General features: G+C 29.6%; 2 protein-coding genes across 3 annotated transcripts; both read left to right on the plus strand.

Annotated features, from left to right (window-relative positions):
• Positions 1-209: 209 nt before the first annotated feature.
• On the plus strand, positions 210-629 carry LOC104647802 (josephin-like protein). The gene has a single exon (XM_010323612.1). The coding sequence runs from the start codon at positions 210-212 to the stop codon at positions 627-629; it is 420 nt and encodes a 139-aa protein (XP_010321914.1).
• Positions 630-12,010: 11,381 nt separating this feature from the next.
• LOC101265030 (anthranilate synthase alpha subunit 1, chloroplastic) lies at positions 12,011-19,804 on the plus strand. 2 transcript variants are annotated; one of them, XM_069298966.1, is made up of 11 exons: positions 12,011-12,690; positions 13,976-14,160; positions 14,571-14,749; positions 15,726-15,877; positions 16,549-16,664; positions 16,758-17,004; positions 17,083-17,139; positions 17,273-17,425; positions 18,147-18,227; positions 18,506-18,592; positions 19,071-19,804. In XM_069298966.1, the coding sequence occupies exons 2-11, from the start codon at positions 14,156-14,158 to the stop codon at positions 19,392-19,394; spliced, it is 1,401 nt and encodes a 466-aa protein (XP_069155067.1). In that variant the 5' UTR covers positions 12,011-12,690; positions 13,976-14,155; the 3' UTR covers positions 19,395-19,804. The 2 variants fall into 2 exon arrangements, with proteins under 2 accessions (XP_069155067.1, XP_004240399.1); XM_004240351.5 differs by having other exon boundaries at positions 12,361-12,690; positions 14,560-14,749.
• Positions 19,805-24,475: the final 4,671 nt, after the last annotated feature.

The raw sequence follows: 24,475 nt of genomic DNA on the forward strand, positions 1-24,475 counted from the left end.
TCGTTAAATTATCTTTGTTTTTAGTACCCTTGGTTCTCTATATAAGCACAAATCATGTTCACCCTCTCACTTCATTCCAATTTCTAGTAACCTTCCAAAGGTATCACTTCTCTCACCACTTATACTAAAGTTAGTATATTTTCTTAAAAATATATATATAATTGTGTGGTGTTCGAGTCAGTTTGCGTTAAATCATCTTTGATTTCGAGATGTCGGCAAGAGGATGTGAAGGAGTGAGCGTGGTGAAGCCAGAGATGACCAAGAATACAAAGATAGCAAGCAAGTTTCAAAAGCAAAACTCTACAAAGAGTGTTGTTGATGGTACTACAAATAATGCAAGGAGTACCACCACCACAACAAGTTGTAGCTTCAAGATGCCTAATAGATCCCAATTATCCCCTATTAAGATTTTCAAACAACTTGGAGGAAAAATGGTTGCACTTATGAAGATGGTATCTTCTTCAAAGAGAAGTTGTAGGAAAGTTACTAATTCGTCAGAGAGAGCAACAATTTCTGCTAAGCCAACCGCTACCTTAAATATTGACTCACATAGAGCGGAGGCAATTGATGATTGTATTCAATTCATCAACTTGTCTTCTTCTTTGCCTAGATCTAATTCAGTGTCATAAGAGATCGGAAAAAATCTCTTGATAAGAAGCGTTTTATCGTGTTATTTATATTAATTGACCACTTTTGTATGGTTTTGTATCTATAAGTAGATTATATTTTTAACATTAGACGTGTGATTTGAATAGAATAATTATTTTGAACGACTTTCTAGTCAATATCCACTATCAAGGTCACTATTAAATTTCATGTCGAGTCAAATGTTGTCACATAAAATGAAACGGAGAGAGTACCCTTTTAATCGAATTTTGATCTTAGTCGTTTAATTTAACCTATAACTGCGATGAGTTTGTAAGGATGGAGTACTACCAATTGAGCTATATTCTCGACCCAAACAAAGCATATATTCACATGCTTCTTTTACTCTTTTTCCCAACACAATCGTACTTATATGTGTGATAATTATATCGAAATATGTACAAGTTGACCTGATACACATTCTAACTAATTATTGTATGCACCAGCAAGTTAATTCCCATGTCTAACCCCAATAATGGAAGTCATGATTGTTGTCACTAGAATGCTAATTTCTGCATTAAGAAAGTTCTATTTGGGTATATTCTTGCAACTACTTTTTAGTGTCCAATTTTCCAACTCATTACTTTTGCTTTATTGTTATGTAGTAGTAGTTTGTTAAGTACTCACTAAAGTTATTGTGTTCAAGAGCTTTTTGCTCGTGTTAATAATTTAAGACTCGTAAATATAGATGAATTCAAGATTTGAAGTTTATGAGTTTCTACAATGACTTCAAATTAATATAACAATAACATACTCAGTGAAATCTCATTAAATAGAATCTGAAGAGAGTGTACGAGACCTACAGAGACGATTCAAGATTTGAAGTTTATGAGTTTCTACAATGACTTTAAATTAATACAACAATAACATACTCAGTAAAATCTCATTAAATAGAATCCGAAGAGAGTGTACTAGACCTACAGGCTACATGATATGTGTTAGATCCGCCACATTGTAACGTACAAACAATTACCATTTGACCATTAAAAATGTATAATTACATATAAGCAAAATACTCGACTTTAGTATTTCCATATACTAAAGTGAGTATTAACGAATACGATTTGGCAACATGTACAAATGTACTAAACTTTTAGTAACATATAACTTAGCATTTGTTTTAAAAATTTTATTAAAAATTCTGAATCCGTAACTATACTGTCTCGATGGGTTATTGTAGCAAATAATAAATACTGAAGCAAAATCAGTAGAAGCAGAGTGTAGATATAGATTGGTCCATTGGTGGTAGATGCAAATGGGGAATGGTCACTTGTCAGAAACATGTAACTAATTAATGGACATTGAATGCAGACATATCTATTACTTTTAACTTGTTTTACATATGTATGGTTAAAATATTTCTTTAAAGAATATATCAATATTCAAGTTCTATTTGATCGCAAATTCAAATTAATCATACTAGTACACGTCAAACAACTAAGGAATCATTTAACTAGGGGTTAAGAAGTTAAATCATTTATGTATTAAAATCAACAATCTATCGTGTTTTGTAGTATTTTAGCTTCTATGTTAAATTAAATATACTAAAATTACGCTAGTTGATTATCGATTTCATTGACTTTCACTTAAGTATTCTCTGAGCTTGCTTTCAACCTATGTTCAAAAGCAAGAAAGGTTTAGGAGTCGTTAAGAACTTCTCAATCAAAATGAATGTGATAATCCATGAAAGTCTTAGTTGGATTCTACGGTATCGCTACTCGCTTACTTTTATATAAAAGATGAAATAATTAATATATAAATAATCAAATATTACATAACTAATTCATATATTATCAAATTGCATAACTATAAGTCTGTATCGAATAACAAAACAACCATTTGTTGTTTGATAGTTGATTTGATCTATTCATGTATTAATAAAACATGGACTAATTATGACAAAATCTATTGGCTATGGAGATTTTATTTATTTATATATGACCTATTCCATCTTTTATCCTACATAAAATAATACATAAATTCTCTTATAATTTATACAGTTATATGAATTTTTAAATAGTACACCGAATATCATATTAATATTATATACAAATATCTTACCTTCTAATCAACTATACCAAACATGATATTACTTATATAAAATTCAATACTTGCTTAACTCATTTTCAAACCAGTCACCGAACCATAGGGAGTACTATAGTTATGTATTTAGAAATGGGAGATAGGGAGGAGCATGGCACATGGAGGTGTTACATAAATAGTCAAAAATGCATGGTTATCTTTGGTTATGTAGTACAGACTGCTAGTATACTGAGCATGTCTACATTGCCTTGATGGGAAGGTGTTGGATGACCATAGGGCCGGGTTTGGTGATGAGTCTACATCATAGACTCAGGTTGATCAAGACTCATGTTTGTCTGCCCCTTGTCCTCATTATGTGTTCTTTTGTCCCATTTTCCTACTCTTTATTAACCGCCAATCCTTTGGAAATTTGCTTGTCGGAAATATTTTCAAATAGATCTTCAGTTAGAAGTTTTATATTTTTTAAGGTGTTTCAATGAGAACATTCGTTGGAAGCTCAAAAAAATAAAAAAAATTAGTACTCCTTTCCTCCGCACAATTTATATGACGTGGACTTTACTTGTTCAATATTGATTTGACAAATTTCATAAGGAGCAAAAATTAGAATGTTAATTTTACTAATATCATTCTTTGAATAATTACAGCAAACCAGTTAAGGTGTTAATCTAGTAAAGCACTACTAAGAAGAGGTTGATCGATAGTGAAAGCAAGACTTCTTGAATCTCTATGACTTTTTGTTTTCAAAACCTCGAAGTGATTGACTATATTATATTATATTATATATATATATATATATAGCATTTTGCTTCAAATACTATTTTTTTTCTATGGACGACATAAATATTATATTTTAGCTCAATAAGGAGGATAGTCTTTTTTGATAGCTCCATTCTCACGATAATAATTATGTCAATTCTATCTAAAGATCTCTTCAAGTGAATGAGGGGATTTAATGTTTTGAAAATTCATTGGAGAAATGACTATAGTTAATAATAAGGGTAAAATAGGAACTAAGTGATAATTATCTCTTAATTTTTTAAACATTCTTTTTTTAAAAACTGGATCGACAAGTAAAAGTGAACATCTATTTTTAGTATAGTGGACAAATATAAATGGACAAAGAGAGTAACATAATTCTATATTTAGAGTAATAATTGAACTCTAAAATATCTATTTTTTATTTATTAATAATAAATTTATAGTAATCAGAGAAACATCTATAACCCAAAAATTTTTATTTTTTTCTATTCTTAAATTTTGTGTTGAGTCAAATACCGTTACATAAAATTGACACGAAAAAAATATATACTATGGAGTTTGAATGAATTTAATTGGCTGAGTTCGACTTATAAGATTTTTAGTCAAACCTATAGTAATAAATTTAAAATTATTAGTTACATCTTATATTTATTAACATTTTGTGGACTTTCAGCCCCAAAAAAATAATTACATTTCACATTTAAAATCTGAGTAGTTTAAAATTCATCAAAAATTTGGTGTTGTCACCTCTCTACTTTAAAATAGTTCAATAAATAAAAGATAAAATTAGACGTCTGAATACAATATATTTTGATTGAATCTAGTAATTATTTTTTTTCTAAATAATATATTTATATTAAGAATATTGCTAAAATGTGTACATGCAAATATTAAATTTTGCTATTCATAAACAGTACTCCCTTTCATATCACACAATTTGATTGGATACCATTTAAGAAAAAAATAAATAAAATGTCTATTAAATTTAATCTTTTTATCCAAAATAACCTAATATTTAATATTATTCAAAATGATCATTCGACCTGTTTTTGTTGTTCTATTGCTATTTATTATTTCACTTCAATCTTCTATATCTAAAATTAATGATTAAAAAAAAGTCAAAAGATATTTCTTTTCAAGAATAAAATCCAAGAAGTGTACTAGTCACATAATTGGATATTAATTATTATTTTTTTCCAATATCACTATTATCACTTCGCTGATATCTCTACCAAAATCTAAAGATTTTGACTTAAGAGTTTCTATTTAACTTTTTATTACATGATTTTATTATTTATTGAAGAATTTCGAAAGTTAAATTTTAAAATTTATTTTGATGTAAATGTGAATTTGCTTGAGTGAATGATATAATCAAGAGTAACTCATCTTTAAAATTTGGGGAACTGTTTAGAGGAGAATCATATATATATATATATATATACTGAGGAAGATGAACAATATCAATGTTTATAAACAGTGTATATGTATATATGGATGCATATACATCTCTGACACATAATTATACATTCACATATACACGGTTATATATTACTCATATTATATTAATATATTATATATAAATACGTTATTTTTTTGGTAACATGTCATTATATAATAAAAAAGGTGTAATTTTCTTGTGGCTATTTAAAGGTGGCACGAATTTTCACTTAGATGAGTAAAGGTAGAATAGACATTTAAAAAATAACATATAGGAGGGAGGGGGGTGTTAAAGTAAAGTTGGGATGAAAATGATTTTGACCCAAATATTATACTTCAATTGCATATAATTTTGAATAATATTACTATACACACAAGTCACAACTAAGGAGGAGGAAAATTATAGAAGAAACAATTTTATCACAAGTCCATCTCTAGTGTGATCATTCTTTCTCATGAAACCACCACTATTGTGACATTTTTGGGCTTGGACACACTTCAAAATGCTTGCAATCACTAGTTTGATGTCCCAAGGACCACTATTGAGACATTTTTGGGCTTGAAAGAACATAATTTTATACTTCCTCTTTTTTAATTGAGTAACTTTCACATAGAGCAAAATATAAAAATTATATTTATATGTTATAATTATAGTTTGCATGATTGCGCTCCATAACAAATATAAATATATATATTTTGTTATACATATACAAAAGAAAACAGTTGTATAATTTCGCTATACATATAAAAAAGAAAGTAATTGTATAATCTGCTTTGGTATACACATACAAAGGATCATTTGTATAATCTGTGTTTGTATAAAGCGAGAAAGAGAGAAAAACAAAATAAAACTGGGCATGAATCGTATTTGTATAATCATAAGTGTATAGGACGAAAATATATGCATTTGTATTTGTATATACAATTTTTTCTTGCTTTATACAAACACAAATACAATGTATACATTTGTGTTTGTATAATGTGAGAGAAGCGAGTGAGCGGCGAGATCTGGTAGAGGGGAGAGGGGAGAGAGGGGAACGTAAATATATGTATATATACAATTTTCTCTCGCTTTATATAAACAGAAACACATTTTATACATTTGCTTTTGTATAAAAAGCGAGAGAGGATAAGGAGAGAACGAGAATGGCAAGAGAGATTTACGAAATAGGAACAGTTTGCTATGGGGTACAATTAATCAAACTATATTTATAGCATTTAATTTGAAATAATAGTTTGCTATTATATACAATTTTCCCATTTTAATTTAGGAAAAAAAATACATAATCACACATATTTCACTATTACATTTACTATTACGTTTGAAGTACTACATATCTTATCACTAATTCTTTTGCTGCCAAATACACTAAAATAGAGAGATAGAGACGAGCGAGATTCTATATATCCCAACTATAAGTGAATCACTTTAGATACACACTAGGTACACGTATATGTATGTATCTAGTGTGATTCGCATATATCTGAGCTATCAGATATATGTGAGAGTGGCGAGCAAGACGAGAGAGAGTTGAGAGAGGCAAACGAGATTTGTTATGTGTCCCAGATACATGTGAATCCACTTGGATATAATGTACTTGGAACAAATTTGATCACATGTATCTTGAGATACATATATCTGAACGTATTTGAATGTATCTGAAAAGACAAAAATATGATAAAATACGTAATATTACAAATCAAAGCGTATCTAAGTAATTAACTAGTGAAATTCATGTAACTTCCCCATTAATTTATTTGTCTAGTTTCTAGCTGTCACTGAGTTTAAAAAATAATATTTTTTTTAATCTTGTGCTTTTCAATTAAATATATATATAATGTATCAAAATATTTTTTGATATTGTGATTTTAAATACGCTATTTCAAAAATACAAAAGTTGCCAAAAAAGAAAAAAATTCCTTCTTATTGAAATGGATCAAAATAAAAAATAAGATAAACAAATTAAAATGATTAAAACCTACAAAAAAGATGTCGATATATTAATATTATGTTTGATTTAATTTGGTTCAAATTTTTAGAAAACAGACTTGATTGATTGACCTTTGACCTAATAAACAAAAATCAATTCAAACCAAATCCCAAACACCCTTTAATATAATTGTGACAAGACCTACTTCGTTTTTCCCTCTCAATCTTTAGCTTTAGCTACAACAAGTTAAACCAAATTCATTAATTTTTCCTATGAAAATACCATTACTTTTTTTTTAACCGATTCAATCAAAAATATAAGTAGAAATTGACACTACACATTTTTCAGTTGAGAATTTCAATGAGAAACTAGTGTTTTTTTTAATATATAGCATGTACTCAATTATGTTATCAATTTCATATTCAAATGAAAAAATAATTATAATAAATTCATCGTTAACTAAAAACTGTAATTTCAGAGCGAATTGTTATAATAACTTAAATAAAGAAATGAGTCCTCATAAGAGGTTAAAACTAAACATACACTTAAGAGAATGACAATTGTAATTTTGACTGTACTACCACTTGATCTCCTATTTTTCTTTTGTTGACTTCCAATTTTTGCTTCAATTTATAAGAGCCTTGTTTTGTTAGGAGATTGACGAACAAACATAAAAATATATATGGTAAAAGTAATAGAAATAAAATGGAAAAATAATGACATCAAGAATTTTGCGTGGAAATCCTTCTAAATAAGGGAAAAATCACGGGCCAAGAAGAGCAACTGATATTACTATAGTAAAGAACTTTACACTGTATAGTCACGAATAGAATACTCAAATTGACTACTATACACTCAAAATGAACAACACTCTTTTGATTTTCACCTTACTAAAATATCGGTCGCACTCTAGTTTTCTTCACAGACTATTTTTCTTCTATAGTCTATAAAATACCTCACTTTACTCTCAAAATGGTTTTTCTCTCTCTCTTTAACTTGGTGTGTTCTACAAATGATCAAGAATGTTCTATTTATAGAAGGAGAAAATCATACCTATATCACTAATGACATAGGTAAAATAGCAAAGTCAAAAAAGAGCTACAAATCTTACCAATTCGCCAATTACCAAATTTTTATTTTCAACTTTTATCACTGTTCTTTTTTAACAATTACGTGTATCATTTAAATAACAAAAGTTGACCAAAAAATAGGATGGAAACATGTTTTGCTATTTACCTCTAAGTTGGAAAAAGAAGAAAATGGATGAGAGCTCATCCTGGAATAATTAAATGAGGAGTTAACACGTGGCAAACATTTAACTACCTTATTATTAGCATTTTATTGAACTTTGTATTCCATATGATATAATAAAATGATCAATAACCACTATTTACCAAATAATGACAGTTTAAATGATTGATTGTGGACCTCTCAAATTTTGAATGTAAAATGTATTGTTCATGGAAGTTACCATGAATCAACTCTCAAGACTTACTCAAAGTGTAATATTTCTTCGAAGTTTTATAAGCTCTCAAGAACACTTAATTTAAAATTTTAATATTAAATTTTTTACTCGTCTTGAACTTACACCATAGATTGAGAGTCTGAACAAGCTTTAGGTCATGCATCTAAACATGAGAGGGATGCATGATTTAAATAAAAACGTAAGAAGAATAATAAGTCTCGTAAACAAAGTACTTTTGATAAATTACAATTTTAAATTCATGAAGTCACATAAAGATTAAACTAGAATGCATGTCATACGAATATACTAAATGACCATGTATAAAACTTCTAAATTGCAAAAACCTTAGAAGTTTATAAATTATAATTCATGCTTTAAAATCAGGTAAATTTTGTTATAAGTTTCATACTTTTGAAGTAAGATTTCATAAGATAGCATTGCTTTCAAGAAAACTCATAAAGTTAGAATTCATGACTTTTTGAATTCTAGTGAAAATGAAAGACTTTAGGAATAAGAATGTTATAGATCATGGTTGATATCATAGAAATTTATGTGTCTCATTGATGCAGATAATTGGTGCATAGTAGGCCAACTTTCTTCGGAATTTTTTATATATAGCAAACATAAAAATCATATTTGTATGCTATAATTATAGTTTGCATAATTGCATTCTATAGCAAACTTTGCTATGCTATTTTCGTTATACATATATACAAAAGACAGTCATTATTTCGCTATACTTATATACAAAAGAAACAATTGTATAATTCGTTGGCTCTCTTCAGATTTGTATAATTTCGCTGGCCATTTGTATAAATTGCTGTCAATCTCTCGTTTGTATAAATCGTTGGCATCCTCTCAATTCAATTTTATGTGTTTGTATATATGTATAAAATTTGAATTTATATATAATTGAATCGAAATAAATCGTTTATATACTCTCTCGCTTTATACAAACATAAATTATACAGTGTATTTTGTATAATCTGTGTTTGTATAAAGCGAGAAAGAAAGAAAGGCAAAATAAGAAAATATTTGTATTGTATAATTATAAGTGTATAGGACGAAGATATATATATATATATATATCAATACAATATATTTTTCTTTTCTTTTTTTTTTTGACTATATTACAAACTTGATGTCATGATCTAAACATCTATTGTAGGATGTCTACATGACTCATTCAAAAATGGAAGCTTGCATTCATCAACTATATCAATAATTGACTAGCATAGTTAATGGATAAATATATATTATTTATTTGTAATAAAAGTCAAACATAATTATGTGGCCACAAAATTGTCATAATTGTTAAAAAGACTTATATAACCTTCTTGGATTTTATAAAATTTTCCTTAATAAGCTTTCCCTCCAAATTTTTATATTAATAAATGCCATAACTTTTTGCTATTTCTCCAACCGAATCAAAATTGATTAATTTAACATCTTTATTACTTAATTTGAATTAAAATTTAATGATAAATATTATAAATTAATGATTAAAAATAATTTTAAAAAATATAAAAATAATCATTTATATATTTAAAATTTATACAAAAAATATTATAAATTACAATATTAATGATTAAAAATATCTTTAAAACATACAAAAATTTACAGTCAAAGAAATACTGAATTGACTAGTTTTAAATATAACTATCTTTTCAATCTCCTAAACCATTCGTTTTTTTCTTTGTTTTTCTTCTATCATCCATCAAATACCTATCATATTAAGATATTTTAAGATAAATTCTTGGAGTGTTAATCTAATTCTGAATTTAACATACGATATTTTTATAAATATTATTGTTATTATTGTTGTTGTTATTGTTATTGTTGTTGTTGTTGTAATTATTATTATTAATTATTATTATTATTATAATTATAATTATTATTATTATTATTATATAAAAGTAACTCTATTTCAAAAATTATCACACAATTTTTTTAGAGTGTTTTTCTTAACCACTTTAAAAGTTATTTTGGCACTTAAAAGTCATTTAACGTTGAGTCTTTTTTCAATTTTTTTTAACTAAGTAAACTAAAACATAATTTTCACATAAATTTTAGCATTTTATACCGAAAATATTATATAAGCTCCAATACAAGTTAATTAATTACTCCATATCTTTTTCTTACATAGCCCTATTGACTTGAGCACCCATTTTTTTTTAATAACAAAATGCTTATTTTACTAAATTAATTTTATTAATGATGCTTTGAAGTTTTAGATTCAATTTTTATTACTTTTATAGATATTTAACACTAAGGATAGTATGATAAATATATAATAAAATCTCTTGATTTATGAAAATGACGAATAGATTGAAACATATATTTTTAGTATATGAGTCAAGTAAAATAAAATGAAGCGAATATATTCACGATAATTTTAAAACTATTTTTTGATATATCTCTTCTTAATACAAAACTTGTTAATGTATATAACATTACTTTGGGAAAATCCATTCTCCTATCATGTTTCCAACATATGTACTAAGAAATCCTAATCAATTATGTACTACGGAATCCTATGTACTATAAATTTTACCTATGTCTGACTCTCTTGATTCGACACAAATGAATTTTATGCATGGTTTCTATAATTATCTATATTCACTATGTTTAATGTATTTTGAAATGTCTTCATCTCAAAATTACAAATTACTTTTAAATTATTTAAATATGTGGTTTAATTTTTATTTATACACAATAATTAAAAAAATACTTAATTGAAGGTCATTTTAGTAATAAATGTAAATAATTATTCACAATTTATCAAATCAACGTAATATAGAGGATAAGAAGTGATCAAACGCTTTGGTTCTTCACGGGTTCTCAATTTACACTACCAAATCATATGATAACATCAAGAAGAAGAGTATAAAGTAAAAAGGCAAAATACTTTAGAAAATACATCTAAAAATAGTTAAATGATCATATTACATAGATTAAAATCAATGAGAACTCAAAATAACAAGAGGACCATCTTTAACAATCGAAAAATAAATTAATCTTTAAGATTGAATTAATATATCACAGTAGCTTTAATACGAGTTAATATCTTATGAGAAATTATCTAACAAAATCATTAAACTTTATTTTATATCAATGAAATCACTTAATTTAAAGCTTTTAAAAATCACTCAAAATTAAAATAAATTTAACATGACAAAATAAATTATTTTATATGCCATGTAAATATGGGCTCATGACAAATAAACAAAATTTTACATATATATTTCTTTACCATATAAATTTGAATCCCAACATTAAAATCTTAGTAGTATTTTTTTGATCGGCTCACCCTATATAAATTCGATGTATACCCACATTACTTCAGTTTTCAATTTCTACATTTTGAGCCACTATTCGTAGAAAATTATTTATTTATATTTTAATTATAGTGATCATCATATATTAGTTACTTTAATTAGATACTCCAGTACATATATTTATCAGGTCTAATGTATTTTGAGTTATCGTTGTCACAATATTCTACAAATTATATTAAAAAATAATTATATATATAATTTAATTTAATGTATAAGTTATTTATACATAAATAATTTAATTTCAAAAAAATTATCGTTCGAAGTCATTTCTAAAAATCTATATAACTCTCCCCTAACTAAGAATTAGCAAATATTCCACGTCTCTTCTTTAATTCTCTCACAATAATGTTCTATTTTAATTCTTCTTTCAATTTTTTTTTTCTCGATTTGTGGGATGGATTATTAAAAATGGCTATTGCAATTGAAGGAAAATATTGTTCCAATGGGACTCTTCACATTCTAAAACTACGAATGAGTGTTCTAATTATTTTGTAATTTTAGGAAATGACAAACACTTTAATATTTTTTTTTTTTATTTTCAGGGTGACTCAGTGGTTTGAGCTTGGGACTTTTATGTCAGAGGTCTCAAGTTCGAAATCCTTTGCCATCAAAAGTAAGGGATATGTCTTTTGGATCGAGCTCGTCGCATCAGGCTTACCTAATACGGGTTATCTCTCGTATGTGGTTTTTGGAGCGGAGTGAATGAATAATTATATGTACATTTGACTAATATTTAGTAGGTGGGGTCTATCTATATTTGCCAAAAAAATTCGCATTTAATTCACCAAATATCTAAAACCTACAAACTGATACTGCATTCCCAACCCACCTCTGCAACATATAACCGTCAAATTCCATTTCTTTCACCATTTTTTCAAAGCTCAAATGCTGTAAACACTCATGAAAACCCTAGCCGTATCTCATCACCGACCGGTTATCTCCGGCACCGGTCACCGCTCCTCCATTTTCTCCGGTCACAGGGCTACTTCGCTCTCTTTCTCTAGGTCCCCTGTATCGGCTGCTCGACTTCGGATTCTCAAATGCTCCGCTGCTATTTCTCCTCCTTCATTAGGTAATCTTTGTGTTTGTTTAATTCAGTTGTTGGATCCAGAATTTATGACTGTAGTTACTTACCTAGATATTTAATTTGTTGAAATCTCAGTTATTGAATTAGTTTCGCCACCTTCATTTGGTATCCTCTATGTCTATTTAATCTAGAGATAGTTCTAGCATTTTAATTCGGCTAGTTTGGATTCTGCTGCATTGCTTACTCAGCTATATATGCGGCATTAATGTTTTTTTCTCTCAAATAAATAAATAAATCTTAACTGTATATATTTGATTTTGAAATGAATCCAAAAGTTTAAGTCATTGCCTTTTCTGCTTCTCTGGAACTTTAGCATTAATATGTACAAAAACTTTACTTTCAACTGCTGAAAAGTTTGGCTTCCTTCCATTTAATTTAGAGGTGGATTCAAGATTTTTTAGTGCAGAGAGTAGCGGATCCAGGATTTCCATTGAGGGGGGTTTAAAAAGAATGCTAAATAGTGCTGATTGATAAGCATGTTAGATCACATATGAGAGGCTACACTTGATTTCTATTGAATGGTAAAGTAAAAAGTTAGTTGGAACTTAGAAGAATTAAACAAGCAAGGAACCAAGATATATAGCTTAGCTCTTCATTGTACCAGATTTCAATCACTAATTTAATCAAGCAATTAATGATCAGCTTAATGAATAAATAAAAATAAAACATGATTAGCACTGTAACAAAGAAGAAGCCGTTTCATTTATTTAGAGAAAACAATTAACGCTGAAGCTAAAACATTAAAAAATGTTACTAGCCAGATTCGAACCCACACGCCTATTAAGCTCTGAACCCCCATAGCCGCTGAACCAAGCCCCTTACTTTGTTGAGGGGGTTAATGTTAAATATTTTAATAAACTACAGATTTGATCCTATATACACAGTGTGATTTTTATCAGAACCCCTGAACTCCATGTAGATCCGCCCTTGGGGACAGATAAGCGATGTGTTTCTTGATCCTATGTGGCAATCAACTTGAACTTATCATTGACAGCATAGAATATAAAGTTGCCACCCCTCTCCTCTAAATGAGTGCATTTACTTTTGGAATCGACCAAGAAAGGATCTTACCTCAAGATTTGACTGCCCCATTTAGGAGTTGAATTAAAAAAATATGAAGTAATATATATAGACAGAGTCGAGGGCATTTATTGTGTTTGCACTACTGTCAACAGTGCATATCTATTCACTTACTTTATTTGCTGGACATTAATTTCATGATGGTAACTTTTGGCTGCCTTCTGGTTCTGAAATGGATTACTTTGTGTAGTGGACGACTCAGTGAAGTTCAAGGAGGCTGCCAAGCATGGGAATTTGATCCCCCTCTACAGGTCTATATTCTCCGATCACTTAACTCCGGTCCTTGCTTACCGCTGTCTAGTGAAGGAAGATGATAGGGAAGCTCCGAGCTTCTTGTTCGAGTCTGTAGAGCCTGGTTTGAAAGCTTCTAATGTTGTAAGCTCTTTGTTCTACCTCCATTTAGTTCCTTGATTGAAGCTGGAATAGTCAAAGGAAATTATATTGCTCCAACTTTAAATGAATGATGGGTTTGAAATGAAATTAATATATTCAGAAATCATGTATAAGTACTATAACTCACAACTTAATATATTTAAAAATAGTTCAAATTGTTTCAGTTGCCAAATCTTGAAACTTCTTTTGTTCCAAAATAGTGATACTGAAGTCCTCTTCAGGAAGGAGGGAGTGGTGAGATTTACAAAGAGCACATAGGGAGTTATTGATGTTTGTATTCTCATTACCTGCACTACCTGTGTTGGCACAACTCTGAACAATCAAAAAATGTACTTGCTTGATTACACCTTGCTATGTTTGTTGATGAGTTAATTATGCTAGGGTCGATACAGTGTGATTGGGGCCCAGCCAACAATGGAAATTGTTGCAAAAGAGAACATGGTGACAATTATGGATCACCTTGAAGGAAGCAGAACAGAGGAATTTGAGGAAGATCCAATGAGCATTCCTCGTAGGATTATGGAAAAATGGAAACCTCAATGCATAAATGAGCTTCCTGAAGCATTTTGTGGTAATAAATTATACTTCAACTGCTTGAGTTTATTAGCATTTATACTAATGTAGCTTGAGTCAATGAATCATCTGCTGCTTCACTGTGGACAAATCTAGTAAATGCTCCTCGTTATCTTTGTAGTTAGTGTCTCATGCCAGGAGCATTGAACTTGCTTTAAGTAGCTGGAATGGACAATCTCTATAATCTATCCATTTTCGTTTTCTCCAACTTTTTTTTTTTGGATTTGTAAAGTGAGTCTTCTTAAATTAGAGACGCTATTTTTTAAAATATTTGTTTTCAAAGTAGAAAAGAACAATTGTAAGCTGAATGATTTTTTTCTGTGAGATAATAGTATTAATTATAGTTTACTTGTTAAGACGTTATCATAGAAAAGTATTATATCATTATATCAAACAGTAGTACAGTGCGTCCATTCAATTGATGTAAAACTCTTATGTGTACCTTCAGGATAATAAAATCATTACCTTTTCCATTGAAAAAAAGGGAAGGATAAAATCTAAAAAAAATAAAAATAATTATTAGTTACTGTGACAGAGTAATTAAAGAGACATTTAAATGATTTTGATTTCCCACAACATGAAGCAGAAAGAAGTGATGTGAAATGGAATCACATTTTAAGATGGTATACATATAAAATAAAAACTATTAGTAACTCTAATTTATAGTGGGAGAATGGAAGAGGAAGAGAACTGTCTTGTTGATTTACGCTATCAATTTAAGGAGTGTAATAATTGAAAATTATGCTAGTTTCATATATTTGAATAAAGTAAGAATTTAATCTGAAAAATCTAAGATGAAGTAAGAATCCACATCAAAAAGTTGGAAAGAGGGAAGGATGAAGAAATATTATGTGTTGAATAAGACTAGGCCTATAGGTTTCGGAAGGTATATGATAATTGATACCTTTATACACAAATTTCATTCGAGAAGGAGTAACTTAACTCTAAATAATGCTGTAGTTTTTCCTTTGCAGGAGGTTGGGTTGGTTTCTTCTCATATGATACTGTGCGTTACGTAGAGAAAAAGAAGCTACCTTTCTCAAATGCTCCAATGGATGATAGGAACCTTCCTGATCTTCATCTAGGACTTTATGATGATGTAATTGTGTTTGATCATGTGGAAAAGGTAGTTTAATTTTCTGTACCCAACAAACCTTCAATTTATTTTGTTTTCCAGATTTATATTAACCTATTTTTTTCCTATGGCCCATCTGGTTCATGAACATATGCTTTAGCTCTCAATGAAGTGCTTCAATATAAGCACTTCGATTTCACTTTTTGTACTAGGATAAATTTCTTCAATTTGTCGTGCATATTTGCCATTCATTATGGTGTTCTCTTTATTTTTCATTGAATTTCTTGGGTTTGAATATGTGGAATTGAGTAGTTAGTATCCCACATCGATGGTGATTGTGGCAATTTTTCTTCATATATGTTCTTTGACAATCCTCGTTCGATGAGCTATCTTTTGAAGTTGAGTTATGTCCTAGATCCATTTCTAAACATGCATGGTATGAGAGCTAGATCATTTACATTCTTGGTTTACCCAATGTTGGATACCCATATTATGTTGTCCGTGCAGGGGATGTGAAGTGTCTCACATTGGTAGAGGAAATGGGTTATTGTTTGGCCATGCTCACCCTTTGAGCTAGCTTTAGAATTGAATTAGCTTTTAGTGTTGGCTTATGCATAAGGTGCATTTCTTTACATGATTACTTTCATGATCAACTTCTAGTAGTAAGGTAATTATTTTTCAAGGTATTATGGTCCATTACTCAAATTTCTGCTTGATACCAGAAAGCATTTGTCATACATTGGGTGCGGTTAGATCGCTTTGCTTCAGTAGAGGAGGCCTACAATGATGGTACAACCAGATTAGAAGCTTTGTTGTCTAGAGTACATGATATTGTACCGTAAGTTAATTTCACTTCCTCTTCCAATAATTCTAACCTTATTTTCTGCTCCTTTCCTTTCCTTTATTTGGTTGTACTGGTTTCTTCTTTTAGTCCTACACTGGCTTCAGGGTCGATAAAACTTCATACTAGTCTATTTGGTACTTCATTGAAAAATTCAACCATGACAAGCGAAGACTACCAGAAGGCTGTTTTAAAGGCCAAGGAACATATCCTTGCTGGGGACATTTTCCAAATTGTTCTTAGTCAACGTTTTGAAAGACGAACCTTTGCAGATCCATTTGAAGTATACAGAGCACTAAGAATCGTAAATCCAAGTCCTTATATGACTTATCTACAGGTATGCCTGTTTTCCTTGAAACTTTGACTCTTCAAATTCTATTTCCCTGGTTTCTCACGAAGGATATGTTCTGATCAGGCTCGGGGGTGTATACTTGTTGCTTCTAGTCCTGAAATTCTTACTCGAGTGAAGAAGGTAAATCAACTGATGTTCTCTATTCTAATTTGCAGATTGCATGTCGATTTCACCCCGAATTCCATCTGTCATCGTGTCTACCATTAACAACTTTGCTAATGATCTAAAACCGTTCGTTTTTTTTTTGGTCCAGAAAACAGTTACCAATCGGCCCCTAGCAGGGACTATTAGAAGAGGTAAGACACTTGAGGAAGATTATATGCTGGAAAATCAACTTTTGCACGACGAGAAACAGTGTGCAGAGCATATAATGCTGGTTGACTTGGGAAGAAATGATGTTGGAAAGGTGAACACTCCTAATTTCCCTTTGTTTTTATTTGTCTCTATAGGTTAATGGAATTTGTGCATTATTAGAGGTGTATTATATAATCTTCTATCTGCCAAGATTCGATAAATCTACATCTGGAGTCTGGACTAGTAATTGGACAACTGAAAATAATTGCTCATCTTGTTGATTGTAATTCTCATCGTCACATTGCTTATTGCTACTTTTGACATCATCCTACTTCCTCTGGACTACATTGATCCTTTAATTCTATATGTTTAGGTTGTCAATATTTAGGTAGCATCTCATCTCTGTCATGTAATGATCTTGTTCTTGTTTTGGACTAAGTTGTGTAGAGTAAAGTTCTTCACTATGGTGCCGCTCCTATGTCGACACAACGTGGGTGTGGCATATGTACCGGATCAGGTCAATCGATTTTAGGTAGTTTGACCATAAGTTGATAGAGAAATTCAAGATAAATACAAAGATTTCAGAAATCAAAACAAAAGATAGGGTAAAAGCATAAATAGGCATGTGCATAATATATTGTACAGTGTTTATGCAATTCATCCTCCATTTATGCGTTGGCATTTTTGCTCAATCAGCTTCTATTATTTGAATTCCTAGGTACCTACTGAATTTTATTTGTTAATTAACTTCTCACGTTAGAGTCCTTGTAAGCATTTTATTGAAGCCGTCTTTCAGTACAATAATCTTTGACTAACTTCGATTCTTAATTCAGGTCTCTAAGCCTGGTTCGGTGAAAGTTGAGAAACTAATGAACATTGAACGGTATTCCCATGTCATGCACATCAGCTCTACGGTGAGTTCTTGTCATATGAATTGTATTTAATTATAGCTATTCTTTTACGTTAATTGGAGTCTTACATGTTACTTGCATAAGTTATGTTACCTAAGTGCAACAAAGTTTGCTTTCTGAGAGAAATGTCAGTTACAAATAACATTTGTTCTTATACATTACGTTACTTCCTTTCTGACATATTTCAGTAATTAGAGAATCATCACTAAGACTCTTGGATGTTGTGAAATATAATGATTTGTCTGGCTTGTTACAAGGTTTTGTTTTGTCAAAATTTGCAGGTTACTGGAGAGCTACTTGACCATTTGAGTAGCTGGGATGCTCTGCGTGCAGCCCTGCCTGTTGGAACCGTTAGTGGAGCGCCTAAGGTTCTACAATCATTTTGTACTTTTGGTATATTAATTATTTGAAAAGGCAGTGTCGGTTATTTGAGTTCTGGGTGCTTTCTGCTGCCTTAATGTCTTAAGTTATGGGAAGTAGCCAAACTGATGCCCCCAGTCTTTGGAAGTATGGTCTTTCCACTTCGCTGAATTTGATCAGTTGGTGGAGATATTGATAATCAATTCTTCTATCCTGAACAGAAAGTTTATGCATATCGTCTCTTTTTCATCAAGTGTTAACAAGTGAACTATTTATTATTTTCTGGAAGTGAAGAGGGGTGAAGGGGGCTGAGGGCTGAAGCTAATATTGGTACGGTTATGTGTTTAAGGTCAATCCATCTGGAACTTGTAAGAACTATTGATATGCTTTGAGGTGTTTCGTGAAGGAATTTATAGCTGTATAGTTTTAATTTTTTGTATGTTCACGAAGGGGGCGTAAATAATTCATGCCTCTTGCTTGGTATAGGTAAAAGCCATGGAGCTAATTGATCAACTGGAAGTCACAAGGCGTGGACCATACAGCGGTGGATTTGGAGGAATTTCCTTTACCGGAGAAATGGACATTGCCTTAGCTTTGAGAACCATAGTATTTCCAACTGGAACGCGTTACGACACTATGTACTCGTACAAGGATGTCGACAAGCGACGAGATTGGATTGCTTATCTCCAAGCTGGAGCAGGTATAGTGGCTGATAGTGACCCAGCTGATGAGCAAAATGAATGCGAAAATAAAGCTGCAGCTCTTGTCCGTGCCATTGATCTTGCTGAGTCTTCATTTGTTGACAAATAATAGATGCCGTCCTAGTGTCAGATTTTGTTTCGTCGATTATTTCGTTTCTTGTTGGATGTAGAAAGTTCGTTTTCAATCTGAATAGTCCGTTATGTTGGGAGGTGACTGAAAATCCCCATCCACACACACACTCACAATGTCATAGTCATTGCGTATGTTGGCTTCATCAATTTTAGCAGGGTGTCACAAAGAGCCCAGAATTGGCATTGTGACTTATAGTTCTCTGGCTGTCAATTGATTTCAGTATTTGGCTTTTTTCGGGTTCTGTGGTTGTACCCTAGGGCTATCAGAAACCTAACCTCTCTACTTTTGTAGGATAATATTAGTTTGCATCCTGCCCTCTCCAGACTCAACTTATGGCATTGTACTCTAAATTATGATCTTGTAATAGTGCAAGTGTACTTCCTTTCCATGCTTGGGTTTTGACTTTATTTGATGATTTTTTGTCTAAACTATTACTCTGTCGCCATAAAATTCTGAAACTCAACGATTACATATTCTTCGTCAATTTCCTAGCTCTGCTACCGGAAGAATGGTACGTATTATGAACAGTTTTTTTTTTTTTTTTTCAAATGTATACTATAGGTGGAATAAAATATATACGTACTCTTGTTAAGGATTACATGACTACTAATGTCATTTTTAGGAAAAATATTTAGTTGAAAATGTCAATTATATCTATGGATTACTAGTACATGTCAATACTTCGATCGTGAATTCCATGAAACTAAATCAAACAATTACTTCTTTTATATTTACAACTTAGGGTTTCAATATTTTAAAAAGGGAAAAGGGTCAAATATGTCTTAAAATTATTCGAAAAGGTTTAGATATATTTCGTTTAAAGTTTAGTTCACTCATGTCTTCGCCGTCTAACTTTTTGCCCAGATATGCTCTTATTGGCGTTAATTGGTACGCTGAACATATCCTTTTTTGTTTGTTTATTTACATTAGTGACTTTTTATAAGAAAGTACCATCTCTTTTGATTGGATACCATAGCTAATATAATGAAGAGGAGTTCATATTATTTATCTGTGAGTTTTGTGAAACTATATTTATATTTACTAAACAACTTATTGTTAGCATACAAATTTAATATCTCAAAAGAATGATCAAATTTATTATTTTACATAATTTCTATATTATTTGATAACATATTCCAATCATAAGCTTTGACACATATTTATTGGCATTTATTTTAAGGTTAGTACTCCCACTATTCTATATTACTATTCTATATTAACTGAATTTGTGAGGTAATACATGCTTATTAAGAAAAATATTTAAATACATAATAAATAGTGCAATTTATCTCCTAGAAATATTAGACTTTATTAAAGAAAATGACAAAATAATATAATTCAATCAATACAAATCAATAAATAAAATGATCAGCTTATATTTAAAATGAGAGTCAAAAATAACTTTTATGATTATATTTTTGGTAGATTATTAATATTGACAGATTTGGTATAATTTTGACTTCTGCTCAAACCTAATGCAATTCACATTGAACATGAACATGGAATGTTAGTAACAAAATTTCCAAATATAATTTTGTAAAAACGCCTCACACCAACTATAAAAATCCTTCCTTTGATTCCAGTATCAAGAAGTGATTTTTCTATATCACATTCTTTTTTTTTTTTCAAACATATTGTTGATACAATGTTTCTTGTTTATTATGATGAATATCCGAAAGAGGATTTTTTCCATTGTTAAATTCATTGATTACATAGATGATGATGGGATTAATGCGGTCTTTCATGATGTGTTTAATGTACAAGTGGATGAAGAGAAATATCATAGACAAGTAAATGGAAATACCATAGCTGATACTTACTGTGTCAAATGTGGAATGCTGCTAGGGATGAAAATTATTGTAGTCCCTTATAACAATCAAATTGAGAATATTAGAGAAGGAAGGTTTTTGATGAGCGCGTCCCAACTTGTTTATTGGAATAATAAGCTAATGTTTGTTGAGAAGATGATGAAGAAGCTGAAGGAGGTGCTAATGAACACGATCATGATCAAGGTGGAGAAACAGATGAACGAGATCATCATAACGATGAAGATGTTAATGATCATGATGATAATGATCAAGATTGAGGCTCTAACACATTAAATGACGATGTTGATCATATATTATAGATAATAGGTGATGTAAATCTAGACATCAAAGATTACTTACTTAGCATTTTTGCTTTTGTATGATTGATCTACTTTTTCTTTCATCTTGTTAGAACATCTTTTTATTAGTTTACATATCGCTCTCAAACTATTTTGTTTCAAGTTATGAGTTATATTTAATTTTTATATATGGAGAAACTTATTTTTTATAAGAATTTGTGACCTTTTATAAGAAAGTACTATCTCTTTGATTGGATACCATAGCTAATAGAAGGATTATAATAAAGAAGTGTTTACTATTTAGCCGTGAGTTTTATGAAAGTAAATTTATAATTATCTAATACTCCAAATATAAACATTAAATTTTATATATCTTCTATATTTTATAACAACGTTTCTTTATATATATTATAATAAAAGTAAGAACATCAACAACAGGGATAAGAGTCTGAAAAATATCCCAATTATGGTCGAATTTGTTGTTGTGATACCAAACTTTTATGAGGATCTATTATCTCCTTAAACAATTAAATAGTGTATTTTTTACCCCCTGAAGTATTTAATAGTGTATTTTAAAGATATATATGTGCCCACGTAGACAAATATATATGTTTAAAATACAGTATATAGTCTAGGAAATTAATAGGTCCTTAGAAAAGTTTCGTATCGCAACAGTTAACTAGACCAAAATTGGGGAATTTTTCAGTCCCTTATCCCCCAATAATACAACAATAACAAAGTAATGAACTATAGAAAAGGGAGAATAAAATATACTTAAGAAGTGTAAGTAAGAGATTTTAAGAGTGACTAATTTTTTTAAAATAATATTCACGTTATTTTTAAAAATAATATTGTACATAGTTTGATATTCACGTGCATCAAAACTAATTACTAATTAATGATCACTAAATTTAATTTGATGTAGTATCGTTAGATATAAAAGTATATATCATAACTTATATAAATGTACAACTTCATAGAGGAACATTAATCTCATATACTATTCTTTTTGAAAAATAGCAAGAAATTATATGATTCAATCAATACAAATCAATAAATAAAATGATCAGCTTATAATTAAAATGAGAGTCAAAATAACTTACGTTATCAAGACCAATATTATAGTCTACAAGCTATGAAATTGAGTTAACCTATTAATGTATTTAGAGAGGAGAAACCACTTTAATGTATTTAACCGTTGACTGGGAAGTATTGAATTAAGAATTTTAATAATTTATTTACCTATTTTATGATAATGATTTTCTTATTAAGATTATATTTTTGGTATATTTTTAATATTGACGAAACTTATTGTAGTCCCTTATAACAATCAAATTGAGAATATTAGAGAAGGAAGGTTTTTTTTGATGAGCGCGTCCCAACTTATTTATTGGAATAATAAGCCAATGTTTGTTGACCAAGATTACGATGATGAAGAAGAAGAAGATGATGATGATGAAGAAGCTGAAGGAGGTGCTAATGAGCACGATCATGATCAAGGTGGAGAAACAGATGAACAAGATCATCATAACGATGAAGATGTTAATGATCATGATGATAATGATCAAGATTGAGGCTCTAACACACTAAATGAAGATGTTGATCATATATTATAGATAATAGGTGATCTAAATCCAGACATCAAAGATTACTTACTTAGCATTTGCTTTTGTATAATTGATTTTCTTTTTCTTTTATCTTGTTAGAACCTCTTTTATTAGTTACTTATCGCTCGTAAAATATTTTGTTTCAAGTTATGAATTATATTTAAGTTATATAAATAATACAGACTCCTTTTTTAAAAAATTATTTTGTAACTTTTTATAAGAAAGTACTATCTTTTTGGTTGGATACCATAGCCAATATAAAGATTATAATGAAGAGGTGTTAGAGAATTTATCTGTGAGTTCTGTGAAACTAAGTTTATATTTACTAAGCAAGTTATATTGGCACTGTAGACCGTTCAAATTTAACTCAATTCGTCCATAGGTATCCATTTCTAGTTTTCAGCCAAGTCACCATAGAAATGTAATATTCTTTCTGACATGAGACTACCTATAATATTTCAGTTGAAACAGATAATGTGTGACCATCCAGTGAAGAAATCACCAAAGGAAACTTCTTATTACATACTTCTACTATATATGCACAATTTCTTATTTTAATTGTATACGTTAGTGCAACAAAGTACTAAAAATATGTTTCTCTCTAAATAGGGATTTTGTGAAAATTCAAGGAAACTTCTATGTATTAATTTACTTAGCTTCTTGAATATATATTTTGGCTACTAATCTTGGAAGTTAGTTAGTGATAAAATACGTATAATTTTTTTTAAATAATGAATGACAATAAAATTGAAATTCAAAATCTTTGTTTGTTTTGATAATTTGTTGAAGCTAGCGTATGATCAGATCTTATCTAAAAATATATAATTTTGCCTAAGTAAAGTGTGTCATCCAAATTAGTCGATCCTTTATACATAAAAATATTAAAGGATTGTCCACTTTCTCAAGAATCTCTATATTTAGAAAGTGACAACGAATGAATTCTTTTAAAACTTCTTTGAAAAATAGAAAACTTTGGAACGATCGTTATTCAATTATTTTTTATTATTATAATGAATTTATAAATAATAAAAAGTACTTCATAAATCATTGAATATTTTTATATTTTTTTTTCACTTTATCAACTTAATCCATTAATGTTGAAGTGAGAATGCTATAATACATTTCTTATCTTAAAAATTGAGTAATCAGTATATGGTATATATAGCGTACCATAAAATATATTTTCTCATGAACACTCAATAATTATTTTTTCCAATGATTTTATTCCATATAGTACACAAATATATAACAAAACCTACATACCTTAATTCTTTACCTTTTTTAGGGTTCTAGCACTTGTTTCCATACAATAAAACTACGTGGAGTCCATGCAAACATATTTG

This window comes from Solanum lycopersicum, chromosome 6, assembly GCF_036512215.1.
Source record: "Solanum lycopersicum chromosome 6, SLM_r2.1".
NCBI classification, from domain to species: Eukaryota; Viridiplantae; Streptophyta; class Magnoliopsida; order Solanales; family Solanaceae; genus Solanum; species Solanum lycopersicum.